At 43.1% G+C, this 23061-nt stretch overlaps 1 protein-coding gene across 1 annotated transcript; it reads right to left on the bottom strand.

Annotated features, from left to right (window-relative positions):
* Positions 1-1082: 1082 nt before the first annotated feature.
* WEE1 (WEE1 G2 checkpoint kinase) lies at positions 1083-22600 on the bottom strand. Its single transcript, XM_063118766.1, has 11 exons — positions 22013-22600; positions 16184-16392; positions 13630-13696; positions 13344-13516; positions 12694-12815; positions 10030-10176; positions 9567-9662; positions 9392-9477; positions 8997-9167; positions 8748-8893; positions 1083-2299 (listed from the first exon to the last, which is right to left on the bottom strand). Exons 1-11 carry the CDS (start codon positions 22598-22600, stop codon positions 2149-2151), a joined length of 1956 nt encoding a protein of 651 aa, XP_062974836.1. The 3' UTR covers positions 1083-2148.
* Positions 22601-23061: the final 461 nt, after the last annotated feature.

Raw genomic sequence — 23061 nt, 5'->3', positions numbered from 1 at the left:
CTCACTTGAGGGAATGGTATCCCTCAAAACTGAAGTACTTTGGCCATATAATGAGAAGACAGGATACCCTGGAGAAGAGGCTGATGCTAGGGAAAGTGGAAGGCAAAAGGAAGAGAGCCCGACCAAGGGAAAGATGGATGGATGATATTCTGGAGGTGACAGACTTGACCTTGGGGGAGCTGGGGGTGACGACAGCCGACAGAAAGCTCTGGCGTGGGCTGGTCCATGAAGTCACGAAGAGTCGGAAACGACTGAACGAATAAACAAATATTAGACTACAGGTCTCTTAGCAGCATTTTGGAACTCTTGTGAAGTTCATATTTCTGTTCATTAACAAACTCACTACAGATTTTCAGATAAAACAGGAAATATAAAAACACAGAAAGGCCATAAACCCTTTCATAAGGGTTGATTCTAACCTCTTGTTCCTCAGAAGCTCGTTATCTTTTGAGACTTTTAAGAGGATGGCATTTACTGTTACATTGTGCCAACTTATCCATTACAGGATTACTTTATACCACATTGTGTCTTTTGCCTCCATAACCCAGTTGCCTTTCTTGTGTTTCAGAAGACCAAAACGTGTCTGCTTGCCATTTCTGTTGGAATACCTATGATGTTTTTGACCAAAAATCTTCTACACTCAAATTTAGTATTTTCCTACAAATGATTAGGGTACAGAAGGTTGCTTCTGGTCTGTGAAATGTGTTTTACACTTGCATAAAAATTAAACCAGAATGGGCAACTTGTGGCCGTCTAGCTATTTGGGCCTACAACTCCCATCATCCCTCACCATGGACTATGGAAGATAGAACTGATGGGAGTTGTGGCCAAAACTCTAGGTGTTTTGGACTACAAGGTACCTACCCCGGCACAAAACCCATGTCCTGCACCAAAAGCAGTCCTGTCTCAGAATATGATAAGAGGCATTCCCTCAGCAGACAAACTGACTAGATGAGCAGGATTGGATGAATCAGCTGCAAGAAGTACGTCTTTCATCTAAAATTATTTACACCCCCGTCGCTACTGATTTGAGATTTTCAAAGTTGACACAAACATGACAATATTAATTTCAAAATGTCACTTTAATATTCCAATTCAATACTAATTAAAAACAAAGTGAAACATTCAAGTGGGAAACATTGGTTTAAGCCCAAAATAGATAGTATCTATTTTGACATTATCAGAACACAATGGGAGGACCTATTATATTAATTTCACAACTAAAGTTGAAATAAATTTGAATTGGATCTTCTGGCATCTCAAACTACAGCTTTCAGTATTGTACACTATAAGAACAGCTATATACAATCATTTTGAAAAATGGTAAAACAATACACTTATGTACAAGTACTAAAATATGCAAACAGGCACATTCAAATATTAACAGAGGAAGAAAGAAGATGAGAGAAAGGGGGAGGAATTAACTTTTGGAGAACTTTTATTAGAAAGAAGTACAAAACCAAAACCAAAGCAACATTTACACTAATAATGTAATTCAAATATAAAATTGGTGCATTGACTCTGTACACAGTACACTAGCTTCGGAAAAGGAAGCTGCTTTCACCCAGGCAGCTTTGATAATTTTCACATAATTTTTTTTTTAAAAAAAAAGAAAGCCCACTAACACAATGATTGTTTTAATGCTACAGTTTTACAGCAAGGACAAACTAAAAATAGCAGCAGTTTCACATGGCACGTTTCCACAGGCTTATTCCTGTGGTCTAAGCAATGCCTAACAAAGTGCTCCCAGTTGAATACATGAGTAAAATTCACAATAGTTTACCTGACACCAGGTATGGTTTGGCCTGCTGGCCTTTAACCTCTCCCCATGGCATTTCTTCCTTCCTTTTTAAACAAAGCAGTTTCTTAGAAAACGCCTTTCATTACAACGCATTACAACTAAAAAGCAGCACACCTAGTGGTTAACTCTAGATGGTGTAACACACAGTGTAACTGAAAGGCTTGGAAGCATCCTAGATTCTTTGGGGCAATGGAGAAATACAGTTATTTAACTGCATTTGATAAAATTAAAATGGTATAAGGCTTCTTTATAAAACCATTGACAGTGATTAACAAGAAAATCAGAAACAGAACCCTCTCTTAATTTAGTCCATCGTCTGCCTTTGCCAGTCTTATGGAACAGCCCAGTCAGTATATTGTGAGGCTGACTGAACGGTTCATTTTCTTTCCAGTAAGACGGGTTGTTCTGTTCTGTGCTGTAGATCTAGTTGTCATTCGATCTTTAATCTGTGCTCGCTCTTCAGCTGCTGCCTTTGCCATCTGTGCTTTCTTCAGTTCCCTGGAAAGAGGGGGAAATTTGTTATTTCCCCTCCAGATAACATTGCTAAAGGAATTTGCATCCAAAGTCATTACAAGGAGCCTAAGGCTGAAATCCTGTACCACCAGGGGTGGGGAAGCTCTGGTCTGTGGACTGAAAAATGCCCATGAGGGGCCCTATCCAACTCACCAGCTTCTCCCCATCTGTATCCCATCACAAAAATCTCAGACATCACATCAGCAACTGATCTGAGATAAAGAGATTTCCCTTACTGAAAAACTTTTATATCTAGAGATTGGAGGTTCCCCCTGCTCCCCATCACCCCACCCCAGATGCATTTAGGCTTTTGAAAAGCCTGATTTCAAAGGGGGGGGTGCATTTTCAGACGGGAAAAGGCTAATTCTCCCATCTACAAACCTGTGAGATGGGAAAGATGGGAGCTGCATCCAGATGCATGGTGAAGTGGAGCGGGGCTTCCCAATAACCACCTTTCAGCTCTAAAATATTCCAAACAAGGCACTGAACAGGCATAGAACCCATATGTGTGAATGCAGAGATGACAACTGAAGAAAGACAGGTTGCTTACCTGTAACTGATTCCGTCGAGTGGTCATCTGTGCATTCACACAATGGGCTCTGCACCTGCGCAGAGCAATGATCGGGAAACTTCTATAGCTGAGGCGTTTCAGGCGGGAACCCCTCCCCCGTGGCGCTGTGCGCATGTTCAGAACAGTTCCCACCTATTCCCCTCAGTTCATTGAGACCAACGGCGCAGCCTCGGAACCGAGAGGTTAAAATATATACATGCATATAACTTTCCCAATCACTGTATCGAAGTATAGGTACCGAGCCCTGAGGGGGGCTTTCTTAGATATAGATGTCGAGTGTTAGTACCATAATTTATATAAGTCAGTAAGCATAAAAAAGCAAACACCATAGCAGGGACAGTGGGTGGGTTGTGTGAATACACAGATGACCACTCAGAGAACATCAGTTACAGGTAAGCAACCTGTCTTTTTTCTTTGTGGTCTCTGTGCATTCACACAATGGGCGAATAACGAGCTGACTTACCAGGTCAGAGGGTAGGTGTTTACGTTAGGACTGATGACAGGACAGCCTTTTCCGAAGGTGCAGTCGACTCAAGCATCAACATGGTAGTGTCTGACGAAGGTCGAAGGATGAGACCAGGTGGCAGCTTTACAAAGGTCCGTTAGTGGGACTCCTCTGTCAAAAGCTGTAGAGGTGGCTACTCCTCTGGTTGAGTGGGCTCTGACTGGTGAGTTGAGCGGTAGCTGTTGCAATTCATACGCCAGTTTCACTTTATTGGCGATCCATTTTGCTAGACGTTGGGAGGAGACAGGTCCACCTTTGTTTTTGCCTGCATAGCATAAGAATAGCCGTTGTGAAGTGCGAAAGTCTGCTGTTCTTTGTTTGTAAAAGGCAAGAGCCCTCTTGACATTGAGTGTGTGCATTGTCGATTCCAGTGGGGAAGTAGGTGCTGGAAAGTAGGCTGGAAGGGTGATTATCTTGTTAAGATGGAAATTTGAGACGACTTTTGGCAAGAACGTGAGATCTGGTCTGAGGAGAACCTTGTCGTGGTGGAAGGACAAGTACGGAGGTTCTATTCTGAGGGCGCAAAGTTCACTGAATCGTCTTGCTGATGTTATTGCTACTAGGAAGGCAGTCTTCCATGAGAGTAGTCTGTAGTCTGACGTTGTCATTGGTTTGAAGGGTGGTGATATTAGAGATTTTAATACTGATAGACTCCATATTGGGACTATGGGTGGGTACCTTTGAATCCTTTGACCACGGAACAACGGACTGGTTTAAGATTGGGAAAGGAGTACAGCAGGGTTGCATACTCTCACCTTACCTATTCAACTTGTATGTAGAACACATCATGCGACGTGCTGGGCTTGACGAATCCAAGGCTGGAGTGAAAATCGCAGGAAGAAACATTAACAATCTCAGATATGCAGATGACACCACTTTGATGGCTGAAAGCGAGGAGGAGCTGAGGAGCCTTATGACGAAGGTGAAAGAAAAAGTGCAAAAGCTGGGTTGCAGTTAAACCTCAAAAAAACCAAGATTATGGCAACCAGCTTGATTGATAACTGGCAAATAGAGGGAGAAAATGTGGAGGCAGTGACAGATTTTGTATTTCTGGGCGGAAAGATTACTGCAGACGCTGACTGCAGCCAGGAAATCAGAAGACGTTTACTTCTTGGGAGGAGAGCAATGACAAATCTTGATAAAATAGTTAAGAGCAGAGACACCACACTGACAACAAAGGTCCGCATAGTTGAAGCAATGGTATTCCCCGTAGTAACCTATGGCTGCGAGAGCTGGACCATAAGGAAAGCTGAGCGAAGGAAGATAGATGCTTTTGAACTGTGGTGTTGGAGGAAAATTCTGAGAATGCCTTGGACTGCAAGAAGATCAAACCAGTCCATACTCCAGGAAATAAAGCCAGACTGCTCACTTGAGGGAATGGTATTGAAGGCAAAACTGAAGTACTTTGGCCACATAATGAGAAGACAGGATACCCTGGAGAAGAGGCTGATGCTAGGGAAAGTGGAAGGCAAAAGGAAGAGGGGCCGACCAAGGGCAAGATGGATGGATGATATTCTGGAGGTGACAGACTTGACCTTGGGGGAGCTAGGGGTGGCGACAGCCGACAGAAAGCTCTGGCGTGGGCTGGTCCATGAAGTCACGAAGAGTCAGAAGTGACTGAACGAATAAACAACAACCACCTTTGAGAAAACTTTTCAAAAGAGGGTGTGAAAAAACTGTAAATCCCTCAACAGGAGGGTTAAAAGCGGAAATTGCCGCTAAATACATGCGAAGCGAATATCTGAGTCCTTTGTGAAAAAGGGAAGCTAAGAAACTTAGGACTTGTGTTAACGAGATCTCAGGTTGAAAATATTAGATGTAATGTATGTTACGAAGGCAGTCCATTTTCTGTGGTATGAAGCTTGAGTGGATTGTTTTCTGGATGCTTGCAGGATGTGATGCGATGCGACGGTTTGCATTACTGGCTTTGAAACAATCCTTGGCTCACTTCGTTGTGCCCCCAGAAATGTCTGCTGCATGTCTGCCTTCCCACCTCCGCCTGGGTGCTGTTGTGGTGGAGTATCTGCTGGGACTGATTTCCCCACAGATCTATGGCATAGTCGTACATCTCTGCCTACCTCTCTGTCCGCCTGGTGCCTGGGAGCTGTACTACATGATAGGCTTTGTGGTTCAACCCCACAAGCCTCCGGCATGCTTCTTCCCTGTGCTGCCTGTCCTCCTATGTGCCTGCCTCGCAGGGATGGTTTGCATTACTGGCTTTGAAACAATCCTTGGCTCACTTCACTCCGTTTCGGCACTTCTGTTCCACCTGTCTGTACTCTTCTTTTATAGCCTGGCCTTCCTTCCACTTCCTATATGTATCCTTTTTTGTTTTCAGGTCGTCTCTAAGCTTTTTGTGGAGCCACATTGGTTTCCTCTGTGGTCTTCTATCTTTTCTCCTTGTTGGAATTGTTTGTAACTGTGCCCTTCAAATTTCCTTTCTAAAATAATCCCACCCATCCTGCACTCCTTTTCTCATTAGGCTCACTTGCCATGGGACCTTACTTATCATAGTTCAGAGTTTATTAAAATCAGCTTTCCTAAAATCCAGAGTACGTGTATGCCTACACTCAACTTTTGTCTCCTTTATAATCAAGAATTCAAGTATGATGTGGTCACTTTCCCCCAGAGTTCCCGTAACTGCCACTTTATCCACTAAGTCATCCCTATTGGTCAATATCAAGTCAAGGATTGACGATCCTCTAGTTCCTTCCTCCACTTTCTGTAGGAGAAAGTTATCACTCACGCATGTCAGGAATTTCTTGGAAGGGCCGCTTTTGGCAGTATTGGTCTCCCAACAGATATCAGGGTAATTTAAGTCCCCCATCACTGCTACATCACACTTCCTTGAAACACTGGCAATTTGTTTCTCAAAAGTTTCGTCCTTGTCTTCTCCTTGATTGGGTGGTCAGTAGTAGACTCCGATTATCATGTTCTTTTTATTCCTTGCCCCATTTATTTTAATCCACATGCTCTCGATGGGGCTCCCAGTCTGATCCGCCTGTATTTCTGTGCGGGGATAGGTATTTTTAACATATAGTGCAACTCCGCCTCCCTTTCTATTTCTTCTGTTCTTTTTGAACAAGTTATACCCTTCAATTGCTATATTCCAGTCATGGGAGTCATCCCAACAAGTTTCAGTTATACCTATCAAGTCATATTTGCCTTCATGTAATAAAAGTTCAAGATAGTTCTGTTTGTTTCCCAAACTCTGGCCATTAGTATATAGACATCAAAGACCATGTGTTTTATAGTCTGGCTTTGTTCCTACATTGTTGTGGACACTATTTTGGGGCACAATTGGAGCTGTTCTCTGTACTGTGGTGCATGGGCCTTCATCCATTGTTGCCTCAAAATTTACATCTCCCGCCCCCATAAGATTCAATTTAAAGCCCTCCTGATCAAGTTCTTCATGCTTTGGCCGAACACATTCTTTCCAGCCCTTGTGAGGTGCAACCCATCCCTTGCCAGCAGACCATCTTCCAAGTAGCGTAGCCCGTGGTCCCAGAATCCAAAACTCTCACGTCGGCACCACCTTCGTAGCCAGTTGTTCATCCGGAGTATTTTTCTTTCCCTTTCTAATCCTCTTCCAAGAACTGGGAGGATGGATGAGAAAACTACCTGGGCCCCAAAGTTCTTCAGTTTCCTTCCCAGAGCTTCAAAGTCTGAAATGATTTCTTCGTACCTCTGCTTGGTGACATCATTTGTTCCCACATGGATGAGAAGAAAGGGGTATGTGTCCGTGGACTTTATGAGCTTCAGTAACCCTTCAGTCACATCTCTAATCTGTGCTCCAGGGAGACAGCACACCTGGCGAGTCCATGGGTCTTCACGACATACTTGGGTTTCAATCCCACACAGCAGGAAGTCTCCCACAACGACTACTCTTCTCTTCTTTTTGGATGACCTACCTTCTGCCTCTTGTTCACTGTTGCATGGTGTCTCCTGTATTTCCTCTGCAAACTGTCCTTCAGTCTCATCCGCCAGTAGCTGAAAGCGGTTGCTTAACTCTAATGATTCCACCGGTGCAGAATGCCTTCTAGTTCTTCTGCTCCTAACTGACACTCTTTTCCAGGGAGTTTCCTCTTCATTGGCTTTCCTCCCCTTAGCATACTCCACTTCTGCTTCAGCTGGCTGTTGCTCTTCAATCTCATGTGCTTCTTGTTGCTGTTGCAGTTTCAGTGTTTGGTCTAAGAACTCCTCGTCTTCTCTTATTCCTTGGAGGGTGGACACTCGCTGCTCAAGTCCTCTCACTTTTTCTTCCAAAAGTGCCAGCAGCTTGCACTTGTTGCAGGTGTACGCCATGTTGAGCTCAGGCAGAAACACGAACATTGCACACCCTTTGCAGGTCACCACCTCTAGGGACTCCTTTCCATCCATATTGTCTATTTCTGCTTTGTTTTTCCCTTTCTGATTATAGTGGAATTGCCTTTGCTTTGTCCTGTCTTCTCTGAAGGTGCACAACTATATGAGTATGTCTTAAGCGAAAAGAAGGTTTTTTTGGTGGGGTTTTTTGTGTTTTTTTCTTTTTGTGTTTTTCTTTGTTTTCCCCCCTCTTTTTTTCTTAGAGACCTCCCCTGCCGAACTCTCCCTGTCAAACTCCTGTTTGCTCTTACTGTTTGCTCTCTCTCTGGGAACTGGCTTACTTTTCTAGTTTCTACTTCAGCTGGGCCAGCTGCTCTTCCCTGCTTCTGCTCAGCTCCAAGTGATGAAGCAGAATGAGGTTGCTGGGAGGCCAACAACTATCAACAGCAATCAGGCAACTGATTGCTGAGAACAAACAGCAATCAGGCCACACCCCCTTCAGGCCCTGCAGCAACTCTCCACACACTCCACCTTCCCTTCTTCACTCAGCACTCAGGAGCACATGGCAAGCACACGGCCTCTTTGAATTGGCAGCCTCCTGGATTTTCTTGAGGCTTCTCTTCCCCTACACTCCCCCTGTCAAACTCCTGTTTGCTCTTCCTGTTAGCTCGCTCTCTGGGAGCTGGCTTACTTTTCTAGCTTCTACTTCAGCTGGGCCAGCTGCTCTTCCCTTGGAAGCCCGATTGGCGCCAACATTGATTGCATTTCGACACCAAGTAAAAACATGGCTTTTTAACAAAGCCTTTGATGGTTAAACTCACTGGCACATTGTTTTAACTGCTTTTATTGCTTTTAAATTATATATTGTTTTAACTTAGATCATGGTTTAATTTGTTTTTAACTGTGTATATTTATTGTTTTATACTGTATGTTTTTATCTGTACGCCGCTCTGAGATCTTAATGATATAGGGCGGGATATAAATGTTTTAAATAAATAATAAATTCCCCAGTATTTTGAAACCAAAGCTGGCATGGTATGGATTCAACTTACTTTTGCAACAAAGAGTTTTTGAACTTTTCAGCATTCAGTTCTATTCTTAGCTGCTCAGCACTCTTTCTGGCAGTAGTTAATAGTGCAGAATGCTTAACAAGAGCAACTGCTGAGGGTCTTTTCTCCGGATCAGAGTTTATCATAACCTGAAAAAGATTAAAATTATAGTTGACTAGTATTCCCATCCTCACAGTGCAGGAAAAAAACAAGGTGCAGCATGCTGCCACAGGCACTTATCGAACTTCTTACTTTTAATAAGTCTAATAACTCCTGAGAAAGTAATTGTGGAATTCTAGGCAGCTTCCCTCGCCGAATTTCATGCCACTGATCCCCATTGGCTGGCAGTGGTTCAGCACCAGCAGCACACACCACAGTCAACGCAAGAGCAAAAATATCTGCTTTTGGCAAGTAATTATAGTTCTGAAAAAGAAAGAAAAGGTTAATTTCCAGTACAGAATATTACCAGAATAGACATCCAGGCAAGGATCCTAAGTTTTCTTTCCGCTCGTGGAAGAAAGGCCCTTCTATGAATGCAGCTTCTCCTTCTGTGTACATACATTTTTGCCATTAACAAAGCAAAAACTAAAGATCCAAAGCCCAGCCAGTCATATGCATTTAGTTTCATTTAACAAAACATTACTTACCTCTTGCAAAACTTCATTGGCAAGGAAACGACTATCTCCTTCCTCTACCTGTGGACTGGATATTCTAGTGACGTGACCAAGATCACCTATATTAAAGTAGTAAAAGGGAAAGGCTTATTTTCTCAAAAAGAAAAAAAACAGTTACATGGAAAAATGTAACTCCATGCTCCCTTACCTATTTTAAACACAACTCTGCTAGACGACCATTCATCATCGTCACCTTCTTCAGATATAGTAGTTGGAACTGAGGTCCTAGATATAAAGATATTACCTGTCAAAGAATAAAAATAGAAGTCTATGTCAAAACGTAATCTAACTTCAGAGCTTGTAGAACTTGCACCACCCTCTTGCTCCTTTGAGTAATTAACACAAATAGTAACGGCCTTCTTGGAAAGAAGCCAGATTTTTAGACAGTAAGCAAACAAGCATAATCCCACAAAAATAGCCAAAACAAACTCAACAGCAGTTGGCCAGCCATATGTCTCAAAACTGTTCTCTTTCATTGTATTCTGTACTCAAACTAACCGCTTCTGTTACTAAGGCGTGGTTCAGTGCTTATTGTGTTACCACATACTCAATCATGTCCAAAAATGGCTAACACTTCCAATGCAGAAAATGCCCGATCTGTGAATACTTACTGGGCTTTATATCCATGTGTACCAATGACATCGAATGGATATACTTTAAACCATGAGCAACTTGCAGCAGCAGATCTTTCAATTCTGGTTCACTGAAGTAGTGCATATTTCTATAGTTTTCACTTATGGCATCAGCTAAACTGCCGCCTACAAACAAAATTAATATTAACAAAGGTGGAAAATTGTTTCCAACTAGCATACTATGTCCTACATTTAATAACAATAGTTAGCATCTGTATGTCACTTTCAGGTTTTCAAAGTGCTTCATGTGCATTATTTTATTTATTTAAAATATCATACCACCTACTATAAAAATAAATGTAGATTAAAGATCTAGTTTCAATCCTTACAACAACAACTCTGTAAGGTAAATTGGTATTTTTATTCCCCATGATGTTGATAGCAGGCCTGAAGGGAGAGCGGCTTGCCTAAGGCCACCTAGTGGGTTTGCAACAAAGGCAAGATTCAAACCAGGGATTTCCCAATTTGTAACTCAATCACTTAGCAGCAGCTCTAGATATATATCCCTCAAAAAGAACTAGTTATATGATAGAAGGTTTATATTTTTCAAATACTTCTTAAAATACAAACAAAGAAAGACATAGGAAACATTCACAATGGACTGAACTCCAAAAGCAGACAACTAGGAGAAAGCCCCAACAAACTCGATGTGTCTTTCTTCTGAATAGGCATATATAGAATTGCACTGTAGGAGAATAAGCAATGAATTTGGAAGCCCAAGTTCAAATCTCAGCCATGAACTTCTAGGTAGTCTTAGAAAAGCCACTTTTTCTCAGCTTCCCCAACTGTGACAACAGAATATCTGGCTACCATTATTATCCTGGTAATACTTATAACCCTGTACAGGCAACAGTTTGAGCATTTAAGAAAAAGCACTGTATAAAGAAATTCATAACCAATTGTAAATTAATAGTGTGCTTTTGTAAAATTTGCCAAGTAAAACACTTCAAAAACGAGCCCCACCCATCACTTATAATTTCTTTTGCATTCTCAAAAACATCAGGGTCTGTATTGCAATTGTCTCCACTGTTGCTCCACAGCTTGACTCACTTATATGGTCAGGCTGGAAGGGTATCTGGCTGACCAAATCCTCCCTGTAATCCCTACAGCAGAGAATAAGAGGCACTAGTGGCAAAAAGGAAACGAGGAAGAGGAGATGGAAGCTGCAGAATTGAAGGGTACACCAGCGAAAAAGTAGATGGCACTGGGAAGGGAGAAGGTGGAACATGGATCTGCCATTCAAGCCCCCTTTTCCTGGTTTCCAGCTGAGCCTGCATTTCCAGCTTGAGACAATAGATGGAGCTAGAAGAGCCACAAAGCAAGGGCCATAAGGCATTTTTTTCTACCCTGGTGGTAATTGCTGTGTACTGAACACAATATTATAGAACAGAATTACTATCTAACACCACCATTATCAAGAAAAATCTGTTTTAACATCTAACCTCAACACTTAAATTATGGGTTAGAGCACACTCTCTATTTTGCAGGCAAGAAATTAAAGTGAAATAATCCCTCTGGAGGGAGGTCTGTTAACAAGGACCTTTCTCTTCTTCAAAAAAATGGAAAAATGGAACATTCTTGGATTATTTTGCCACAGGGACAATGATTTTTTAAAATCTTCTCTGTAAGATTCCCAGCATGCTTTATTTCTCCCATTTCTTATTAAGAAAAGAACAACAACTTTGAGGCTTGGGGTTTATGAAACTCACTACCACAGCTTTTAAAAGTTTCCAATTAGACCTCACTGTTAGGAATGCTCCCTCAGCCATAAAGCCTTTAACAGCTGCTATCAAAACAGCCCCTCCCTACCTAAGAGAAACTCAGTAGCACAGTTCCTATGGAGTAAGCTTTGGACTGACACCACCACTAGTGAAAATCTTTGCAAATAAACAGAAATGAAGATGCTTATTAAGGAAATTGTTTACAAAGGGTATGAAGTGTCACACTTCAATTAAGTTTTAGATTGCTTAAAGATTCTTAAAATAAATATGCTTGGTTACCATTCTTAATAGGTAGGAGAGTTTTTTTCCAGCTACAGAAGTTTTCAATAGCTTTCCCTTCAGACCAGATTTCCATAAACTCCACCCCATGAATAGGAACAGGTTTAGGAAGTTCCCTAAATTTCCTCACAAATAGGAACAGTCTTCCTCTGCCTCCAGCTCTTCCTGCTTCTTCTGACTTTAGGATGATTCAAATGTTTCCGAGACTACTTGCTGAAGTTCCCTCTGGTCAGAAAAATAGGAACCTAAAATGTATTAGGTATAACTTGGTTCGCTCATAAAATTATCATGCTTGATCTATTCAATTTAAAATATAGTTTATTCAGACAATTATTACAAATTTATTCTTTTAATGTTAATGATAATTTTATGAGCAAAGTTATATCTAATTCATTTTATGTTTCTAAATTAACAAAGTAACATCAGATCAGTACAGAGCTCTAAAAAAGTAATTACTGCATACTTTTCAACCCACCCACCCTGAGTACTATGGGGGCAGGGATGTTCCCCCCCCCCCAAATGGCTTCAAAATTTCTGGAAATTTACATATCTACTCAGACAACTGTTTAATATTCTATTACAGTTATTTTTCCTTAATACCTAAAATTCAGAGTAAGGCAGATTCAATAAGAGCTTGGCTTACCATTACAATGTTCATTTTGTATAAGCATATGGTCATCTTCTGCCCAGGCAGAGAAGTATCTGACTACATGTGCATGCTGTCCCAAAACGGCATGGGCATAGACTTCTCTAAGAGCATTTTGCCTGTGATATTGAAACACAGTTAACATTTCAAGAAAGCTTTATGCTGTTATATGGGAGGAAAACATAGCATTGATGTCATATAGTACCAAAGGAATAGGTTTGTGTGTGTTTTGGCTTGCAACGGTATAAATGAGGGTTTAGAAGTATGGTGCTTGTTTTTGCTTCTTTAGACAAGAAAAAAAAACCATAGTTCTGCACAACATAATTTTGCCATGTACAATTGTGCCATGCCTCTACCCAAACAGAGAAGGTTATATAGAAAAGCACTGCATATCCATATGCATCTAGGGTTGTTCTGGATACATCAATAGGCCTGAGGCAAATTCAATTTTTTTATTAAGAAATTGGTACATTCAGATGCATGCCTATTTTTGCAAATATAAATATTTTAGCATTCCAGTTGCAAAGACAATACACTGGGCAATCAGTACATAACATGAGGGGGCTATTTTACAAAAATAGTATGTACATAGGAGCGAAACACAAGAACACAGGATGGTTGGCATTTAAACTTTTACCAATACTCACTCATCAATTGAGCCAGCCAAGGGTTTCTTAGATCGCTTTATTGCATAGATACAACCATCAAGTCTTTTCACACATTTGAATACTGAACCAAATTCTCCAGCTCCAATCTTCTCCAATTCATGAAATTCTGTTGCATATCGCGATTTCATATTACTTTCTGTTATGCTGATCCGCTAAAAGCATTAAGAGACAAAGATGAATAATTTCTCAAACCAAAGGAAGAGAATCCCATTGATTTCAACATAATTAAGATCTGGCCATTTAATACTTTTTTTTTTTTTTTTACCTTGGCAGGTCTGACAGTTTCATCCTCAAGCTCTCCGTCACTTGCTTCCATGTCCTCACCGCAGGAGCTGAAGAAGTAAAACATATAAAGATGAAAAGGACTGGGATGAAACCGTCATTTTCATTGATAAGGTAAATTAAGGTACAGGCTTCCACTTTCCCAAGCAATTTAATCAGTTTCACAATTTCTGGCAAAGACAAAGGGCAGCATTCTATGCTGCCTGTTCACTAGCAGGACTCATCGCTTGTGTAATGAAGAGCTGTTGGTTCTTAAGGCAACCCTAGAAACAAGCAAAGATGGTTCTTTCTGGAACGGAGCAGGTCAGTGGAGCTTGCAGAAGGGAACTCCATTGACATCTCCTGATCTGGAAATGAATGTTTCTGCTAGTTTCTGGGCTTACTTTAGGCAGCGCTAACTTCCCACTAGCACAATGAAATGAGTGGAATTCCAGCAGCAGCAATCTGCTATTACCACACCTATTCCAGGTGTCTTCCTTCACCCATCCAAAGGCATATTCAAAAGAAGAGATGGTCAAGGGTAAGATGGGGAGCAGGAAGGGTGCAACAAATCCTGAAGGAGGTTATGCTGCATTGATGGAATTTTGTTTTGTTTATTGAATTTTGTTTTTTGAATATATTACGCCAATGAATATTGAAAACATTTCAGCAGAGTAAGGTATTTGAGTGTTTGTGTCAAAAGCAGGGAAGAGGGATGGCTGGGATGGGACTAGAAAGCATGGGGGAAACAGGTATGTACATGGGAGTGGGGACAGAAAATTCATCTGTAAAGTTAGTACACTTAGTACAACTCCTGAACACAGGAAATTCACCCATATTAGCACTTTAAGCTTAGGGCCAAACTACACCTTACGTTGAACGTACAACTGTCAGGCTATACTCATGCCCTAACACCATAATGTTCAACATTTCTCTGCCACCATACCACCAGCAACCTATGGTATGGAGCAGAGGTAATTAAAGATCATGGCATCAGAATATAACCTAAGAGGAGATGCTAAACATGCCACTACTATTTTAGTAGCAGCCATGCATTTAACATAATGGTCTGGTTCAGATTATAATTCCAAGATTCATTAACCACTGTCTATGATGCTGGAAATGAGTGTTAGGGCCAAGTGCTCTTCCTCTCATCCATCCTCTCCTGGATGGCTTTAAGCTCAAGTTCCCCATTAAATCCAAACCAGGGACATCCTGTCTTATTTTTATTTATTACATTTCTATACTGCCCAATAGCTGGAGCTCTCTGGGCAGTTCACAAAAATTAAAACCATTCAAAGTATAAAACAACAGTATAAAACCATAACATAAAATACAATATAAAAGCTCAACCAGATAAAAACAGCAGCAATACAAAATTACAAATTTAAAACACAAAGTTAAAATTTATTTATAGACTGTTAAAATGCTGAGAGAATAAAAAGGTTTTCACCTGGCGTCTAAAGGCATATAATGTAGGTGCCAAGCGAACCTCCTTAGGGAGCTCATTCCACAGCCGGGATGCCACAGCAGAGAAGGCCCTCCTCCTGGTAGCCACCTGCCTCACTTCCTTTGGCAGGGGCGCGCGGAGAAGGACCCCTGAGGATGACCTTAGGGTCCGGGCAGGTACATATGGGAGGAGGCGTTCTTTCAGCCAGGCCTCAAGCCATTTAGGGCTTTAAATGTTAATAACAGCACTTTGAATCGGGCCCGGACCTGGACTGGCAGCCAATGAAGCTGGAAAAGGACTGGTGTGATGTGGTCTCGTCAGCCAGTCCCTGTTAGTAACCGTGCCGCCCTGTTTTGGACCAGTTGAAGTTTCCAGACCGTTTTCCAAGGCAGCCCCACGTATAATGCATTGCAGTAATCCAAACGAGAGGTTATCAGAACATGGATAACTGTAGCTAGGCTATCTCCGTCCAGATAAGGGCACAGTTGGTATATTAGCCTAAGCTGATAAAAGGTGCTCTTTGCCACTGAGTTCACCTGTGCCTCAAGTGACAGTTCTGGATCCAAGAGCCCCCCCAGACTACGGACCCGATCCTTTAGGGAGAGTGCAACCCTGTCCAGGACAGGGCAAACATCACCTCGCCAGACAGATGAACCACCCGCTAACAGTACCTCCGTCTTGTCTGGATTGAGTCTCAGTTTGTTAGCCCTCATCCAATCCTGTCTTATTTTCCTGGTCTGCAATACAGAACTCTGGTTTAATATAAGCCAGGATCTTTGCACAAGGGGATGGGCACTCAGCCCCCGATGCTTGTTCCCAGGTTCATATGGTTTATGAAGCCTAAAATGATTTTCCAAACCTGGCCAATGTTGCGTTTGGCCCAGATTCTGTTCAAGCTATTGTTGTCACAGATTTAGACATTACAAGTTTTACAGCACAGTTGTGACCACTTCAGTTCTTTAAGCATCGGTAATTATCTCTGAAATTATTCGCCCTGAATATAAAGCTAGTAAAATACAATTCCTTCCCCTATAATTTTGCACCAACCCATTATTATTACAAGCATATTTCTCAAATAGCTTATCAAGGATCAGCTCAGCTCACTCACTCGTTCCAGTGTGTCCTCTTCCTCCTGCGACAGTGTCCAACTGAAGACTGAAGGAAGACAGAGTCCGGAGTGAAAGGATTAATGTTCACGTGAGGTGCCTGTCCCATGTCAGATTCCTGTTTTACTAGTCTTCCAACATTCATAAAGAGAGAGCCACCTCGAAGCTTAGCTGAACTCGAGCCCATTCCTTGAGCTTTGCAAAGTAGACTCTGAAAAGACAAATAATTAATGTGACAAATGTGCTGATTTATTTAACAAGTTAATCACTATTTTAAACTTAACACATTAACAACCTTTCCAAACACACCTGTGCTTCCTTTGACACATCACGATGACATAAATTGCTTTCTTTATAGTCAATGTAATGCAATAACTGACTTTGATCAGAGCACTGAACAAAACAAACTATTTTAACAACAAAAATATTGTGCTACATGCATAATATGGGCTTCTGCAGTTATACTAAACACAAAAAGCGGAGGATGGAAGATGCTTCCACCTGAATTTCAGTGATCCTCTTTTCCCCTCAGTGTTCCACATAATAGCCTCCCACGTTCAGGAGAGGCTGAGGTAGAGGTGGGGGCAGGAAAGCCATTTTCTACTAATCCCCTTCCATTGATCCTTCTTGGGATCCAAGCCAATGACTGACATACAGTAAGTTAATCAAACACACAGCCTTGTTAGGGTCACTTGCTTTTGACTCATTAGGGTCCCTTCTTAGAAGTAAAAAGCAAACTAATAACAGATTTTGCACACTAGGAACACAGCAGGTTGACAGAGTAGGCATGAGGCACTGCCTGCCTCCTCCACCAGCCTGCTTGATTTCTATGTTGTATCCAACATAGGCTGGCAAACCACTGACACTGTCCATGTTTCTGTTCTGGCTGTGGAGGAAGGACTTCGTTTTCTTTGGAGGACAGCATGGATGTAAGCAAGCTGATGATGGATGGACAGATCTGTCTCTCCTTTGCCAGCCCATTCACCTGCCTAAAGACAACTCCTGGTCACCAATGACGACCAGGCAAGTGGTTAACACAAGACTGAAATATGATTTCTAAATTAAGGAAAGAAAACATAATGGTTCTAGCAAGCTCTGGTTGTACCTTATGACTGGTGCTATAGCCAAGGACAGAAGCAAGGCAGTGAGTTGGTTAGTTAAGCTAGCTCTCTGAAGGACTCTCTTCATCTCACCCAAATAAGCTGGGACACCTGATGAAGGGCAAGAACTGATCTCATGTGTAGGGAAAAATAAGAGTTGCCCTTTCCTTGCTCAGCACCTGCCCTGCTCTCTCCATTACAGTTAATTCCATACTAAAAATCTGCATAAGAGATGTGCGAGAAAGTAACAGCCCCCACCCGTAAAACATGATAAGCTGTGCACTCCGTGAACTTATGTCAATGGTGGATTCAGTCAGATGGAATGGTTACAGACTCTGGATAATGGGTATCTGCAAGACTGTGCAAGGAGACTTGGAACAATGCAGCAACAAATATTAGCTCGTGATAACACTAAGAGTAGACATAAGAATTAGAAGTAATTATTGACTGCAAGCTAACAACAAGCACAGGCACCAGTATTTAGGACTCTTGAAAGGCCCACCTGTGTGCTGTCCATACAAACAACCTTTGTCCTTCCTTCCTCAGTCAAGTCAGACAGAAAGAGGTCCAGGTTCTGAGGTCATGATAAACAAACCAAGGACAGAGTGTTCCTGGGTTGTTTAGCTTCTCCCACTGACAGAAGGACCCACGAGTCAAAGTGACTAGCATGCTGACTCATTCAGGGTTTAAAAAACTGTGGGGTTGAGTCAGCATGCTAGTCATGCAAACCAGACCGATGTGTAAATAGTTTCCCAGTGCTTTGCATAGTTAATTACAGATCATGCATAGGATCTCACGAATATTCTGATAATGTTTTGATAAGATTTACTAATAAAGTATTCTTAAGTGCATAAAGTCCCCTTAAATCCCAATGGTCCTGTAAGTTAGGCCATCACAGACACACACATTTGCCTTTGGTTGACTCAGTTCATTGGTTCATCCAGCCCATTATTATCTGCTTCAGGCGTGTTGAAAAGCTTTCAGCCCAAGGGCAGAATTCCATTTTGGAGAAGCTCTCAAGGGCCACATTCCAGTGGTGGGTGGGACCGAAGCCAAAAGGGATGGGACCAAAAATACCAGTATATTTTAGTTTAAAGTTCTTACTGCTAGTAACTAAGCTAGTAACTAAGCTATTTGCTAGCAGTAAGAGGAATTTCAAATGTTCAGAATAGGGGGAAAGCTGCACAAAAGCCTGGAAACCTCCAAACAGTCCATGATTTGGGAAAGATAGGGCTGGTAGAAGGGGTGTGGCCTCCTGGGGAACCCCAGAGGGCCAGATTTGACTTGCAGGCCTTAGGTTCAGCACCCCATGCCTACGTGAACTGGTGGGGGCTCTCCAGGGTTTGGGGCAGAGATCTTACACAGAATCAGCAATCTAATCCTTTTACTGCAGGTACTTAAGAGATTTTCTGAATGTAAAATATATGCCTTACCTTAAGATATTTTTAAATCCAGCATGAGGCTCAATGGACTTACAATTGCAGTGAGAATCAGACTGTACTGATTTGTTTAAACCAATGTATACAAACCTACCTTATACAGAGCCACACCATCTAGACCGGTCCCATCTACTATGACTAGCAGCAGCTCCCTAAGATCTGAGACAGAGTTTTTCCTAGACCTGAGATGCTTCTCTTGGAGAGGAACTGTTGTAGTAAGACCAGTATTACAACTGCTCCTATATGCAGCAATGCCCGCCCCTCTTCTGCATCACTTAGGTAGAGCACATTCTTGTACACATGCTTGTACATAGAAGGTTACAGGTTCAATCCATAACTTCCATAGGTCTCCATTATATAATCACCACGCTTTGAATAGTGCCCAGAAATGAATTGGCAACTAGTACAATTGTTGAAAGATGAGCATAACATGTTCCTTTGGACAATTACCAAACAACATCCTTGCTATTGCATTGTGGAGTAAGGGAGCAATCCAATGGCCTCTAGACAAAGTCTGGGGGGACCATAGCATAATTCAGATTCCTGAATTCAAGGCTGGAGACAGGCCGGCTGCTTTGCCATGGTTGCAAAGGGGACAGGCTGTGTGTGTGAGAGAGAGAGAGAGAGACAGACAGACAGAGACACTAGGAAAGTCAGGACATGACTTATCCCCACGCCTCTCCACTCCTGCTCCAATGTGCCCCAGCTAGACAGGCAAAAAAACCCCATCTAGCCAAAGTGCAGAGCAGGAGGAAGACAGAAATGAAGATTGCCTTCGTCACTCCTCCCACTCTGCATAGGATGCGTGTTAGCCTCCGAGTTCAAGGGCCTATGGACATCACCACTAGATTCACCCTAAATGAAGTTTCTAGAGATTCTTCAAAGGCAGCCCCATGTAGACTGCAATGCGATATCCAATCTTTTTGCATGCCTTTGGTGAATAATCCGGACCTCCGTCTGTGCCACAGACTTTTAAAAATTGTCATTTTAAATGTTTAAATGTTGAAACATATTTAATATTTTTAATTTTTGTTTATTTCTATGTATAGGTTTTAAATGTATATGTTTTAAATTTTGTAATGCCGCCTTGAGGCCCAGCATTGGGCAAAAGGCAGGATAATGATAATAATAATAGCAATTAAGGTGACTGTCACCATGCCATCATCATGGATATAAGCATTTTACAAGTTCATCTAGCAAAACATTACATAATAGTGTCCAGCACTATTTTATTTACTTTTCATATTAGTATTCCATTTTTTCTTCAAACAGTTCAGTCATTTCATCTATATACTGCTTCTCTGTATACAAGAAAGCAATTCACCAAGAAATGATGGAACAACAACAAAAGGGTTATATCCAATGTTAGTCAACAGATCTACTCTAAGGCCTGGTTCAGACAACACGCTAAACCATGCTGCTTTAACCACAAAATGGTTAAAGGAATGCATTAACCTTAATGCATTCCCTTAACCAACTTGTGGTTAAGCAGCATGGTTTAGCATGTTGCCTGAACATTCTAGGACTAACATTAGATACAACTCAGGATGCTATCTCAATTTATCTTCACAATAGTCTTCCTTCATGGCTGTCCAAGGATATTAGGCGACATCAAACATTATGGCAATCCACTTTAAGTATTATCTTAATAGAAAAGCAGGGTAAAAATATTAACGTAAACTCATACAATGCATGCATTGTTCACAAAACAATATCAGTCTGAAACAGCTTTCCAACTCATTCAATTTATGTAATACTTTCCATCTCTCAGATGCCTTTATATATAGGAACATTACTAAAAATCTTCTAAGTTTTAAAGTAGTTGCTTTGCTTAAAATGTTACTTAAAAGTTCTTCTAAAGTTTAAGCTCTTTCCTGTTACTCTCTAAAGTTTAGAGAGTAAGCTGTTAAAACAGCAGTTTGATTTCATAATACATATGGGAGGTGTTCCTTTAACTGCTCTCTTGGAAGTAAACAATGCAAATTCACTAAGCAAACTAGAAGACTAGCCTTAGGGTCATAAGGGTCTAGAATAATTTTCCTATGCTAGAGCAAGCAGTTGCAGCAGACTGGCCATGCACTTTGCAACGTGGGTAAAGACTATTTTAGTCACAATTTGTAGTTCAGTTACATAATCTTAACGGACAATCTGTGGGCAGGACCTATCAAAGATGCCAACTTTTTTGTAAAAGGCAAGCTAATTTATTATGTAATGAAGATGATGGAGGGGCTTGGCACTGGAAAAATTCATTCACGCCCTTGGCACTGATATATGAAATGGAACATGATGGAATGTCGGTTTAAAAGGTCCTCCAGCAGATGACATCAAACAGAAGCCATTCTTTAGCAGTATTATTCTGCATTTTATAATGCTGGCTGCTATTAAAACAACATGCCACATGTTAGAAAGACAAAGAAAATCCAATGTCTGCTACAACACTAATTGTAATTTGCCCAGAGAACATTAGTTATTGGACAGATTAGAAGTTTAACAATAAATTCAATAATAAACACCTTAAGACACAAACACATAAAGAGAGCATGCATGTGCTCAAGCGCTGACAGTGTCCTACTTCATCAGTTGCTGAAGTAGGCCGAGACGATAAGTGCAACATATCCAGGAAGTCTGAAACTTCATCACAAGCTTCCAGAACTCTGAGCTTCACCTGTCCAACCAGGTTTGCGTCTACCAACCTCTTCTCATAACGTTTGGGATGATTTGGAAGAAGGCACCCACAGAAAAGCATGCTCCGATTGCAGCTCTTTGTTTTAAATGAGCGCAAAGGCCCCCATATGGATCCATCTTCCTTCTGAAATTGCCTGCTCAGAAAAACTGACAAAGGCAGAAGGGGCGTGGCACCTATTCCTTTGAGCGCCACTAGTCGCACTGCCCTCGCTCAATCCCATGGTTTTCCCTAAACGAGACAGCTCTTCCCCACATCCCTGACCGAACACGGGCGGCCGCCAGGTCATAATATTAGGGAGCGAAACGGCCCCTGCAACTCTGCTTTTTACCATGGTAGGCGGGGTGGTCCACCAAGGGTACCCCCTTGAGACTCGCAAATCGCCCACGTGCTCGGAGGCAAAATACCTGGTTCGAGGTTCACTGGGAATTCCCCCCACAGAAAATCGAAAGAGCACCCACCTACCCGCCCTGCCAACCGGTGAAACGACCGCGCCCGTAGCAGCCACCCGTTTTGAAGCCCCTCCACCAGCGCCGCCGCCGCCATCAGATGCATCCCTGCCTCCCCCTCCCCATTGTCCTCCATTCACCAGCCGTTTCCTCCTCTCACCTTAGGCGTGTGCGGGGTGTCGAAGAGGCGCAGCTTGCGGAAAGTCTTGTGCGGCGGCGTGCCGGGGTATTCGGGCAGCGGCGAACTCGGCTCCTGGTGCTCCCGGTACCGGGTGGCATCGGGGCGCGGAGGCGACGACTGTCCGCAGTAACGGCGGGGGCCCTTCAGCGCCGGAGAGCCGGCCATGAAGTAAGCTCCAGGCGATTTCACCGGGGACGAGGAACCGAAGCCCTCCTCCTCCCACGAGTCCCCCTCGTCGCCCGGGAGTGCGGGCGGCGCCAGCTCCATGGCCACCTCCTCGGGTGTCCGCGGCGGCGGCAGCTCCCGCCGAGCCGGGGTGCGGCTGACCGAGAGGGGCGAGTCGGCCTCCTGGAAGGCCGAATCTTCCCCGGTGCTGTTGCCGCTGCCGCCTCCTTCTTCTTCCTCCTCCTCCTCGTAGCCGTCTTCTTCCTCCTCTTCCTCCTCCTCACAGTCGCTCCCGCCGCCCGAGAAGAGCAGCTTCTGCCGGATCGGGGCCGCCGCCCGCCGGGCTGTTGGGCGCCGCGCCCCCGCGGCTGGAGGCTGCTGCTGCCGGCTCAGGAAGCTCATGGCAGAGCCCCGCAAAGACTGTCCCGTCCCGAGCGTTCCCTCGTTCAGACGCGACGCTGACAGGCGCGATTCCGCCCCCCTGCGGACGAACACACGCCCGCGCGGGTTCACACGGCTCGAGCGACGCGGTTCCTCCTCACCCGCAAACTCTTGCTCGCTTTACTCCACCCCACAGCACACTCGCCCGTTCAGACTCCGCGGCTTTCCCGCGACCGTTAGTCACGTGACAGTCACTCCAACCAATCCCTCACGCCCCCTCCGTTTGAAAACATGGGAGGCGGGAGGCGGGGCCGTGCGTGGTGATGTCAGACGGCCATTTGGCGCGAATTCGGGGCTGAAAGGGGGAGGGGCTAGGGCGGTCCTACTTGGGAGGTTGGATCCTCGTGATGCATAGCGCGGCGAGGGGAGGTGGGCTCGGCTGGGCCCTTAGTCACGTGTGGGGAGGGGCGAATGGTTATTTC

Source organism: Elgaria multicarinata, chromosome 2, assembly GCF_023053635.1.
Source record: "Elgaria multicarinata webbii isolate HBS135686 ecotype San Diego chromosome 2, rElgMul1.1.pri, whole genome shotgun sequence".
Taxonomy (NCBI): domain Eukaryota; kingdom Metazoa; phylum Chordata; class Lepidosauria; order Squamata; family Anguidae; genus Elgaria; species Elgaria multicarinata.
The sequence above is the reverse complement of the archived record's forward strand: the minus strand, read 5'-3'. Positions and strand labels throughout refer to the sequence as shown.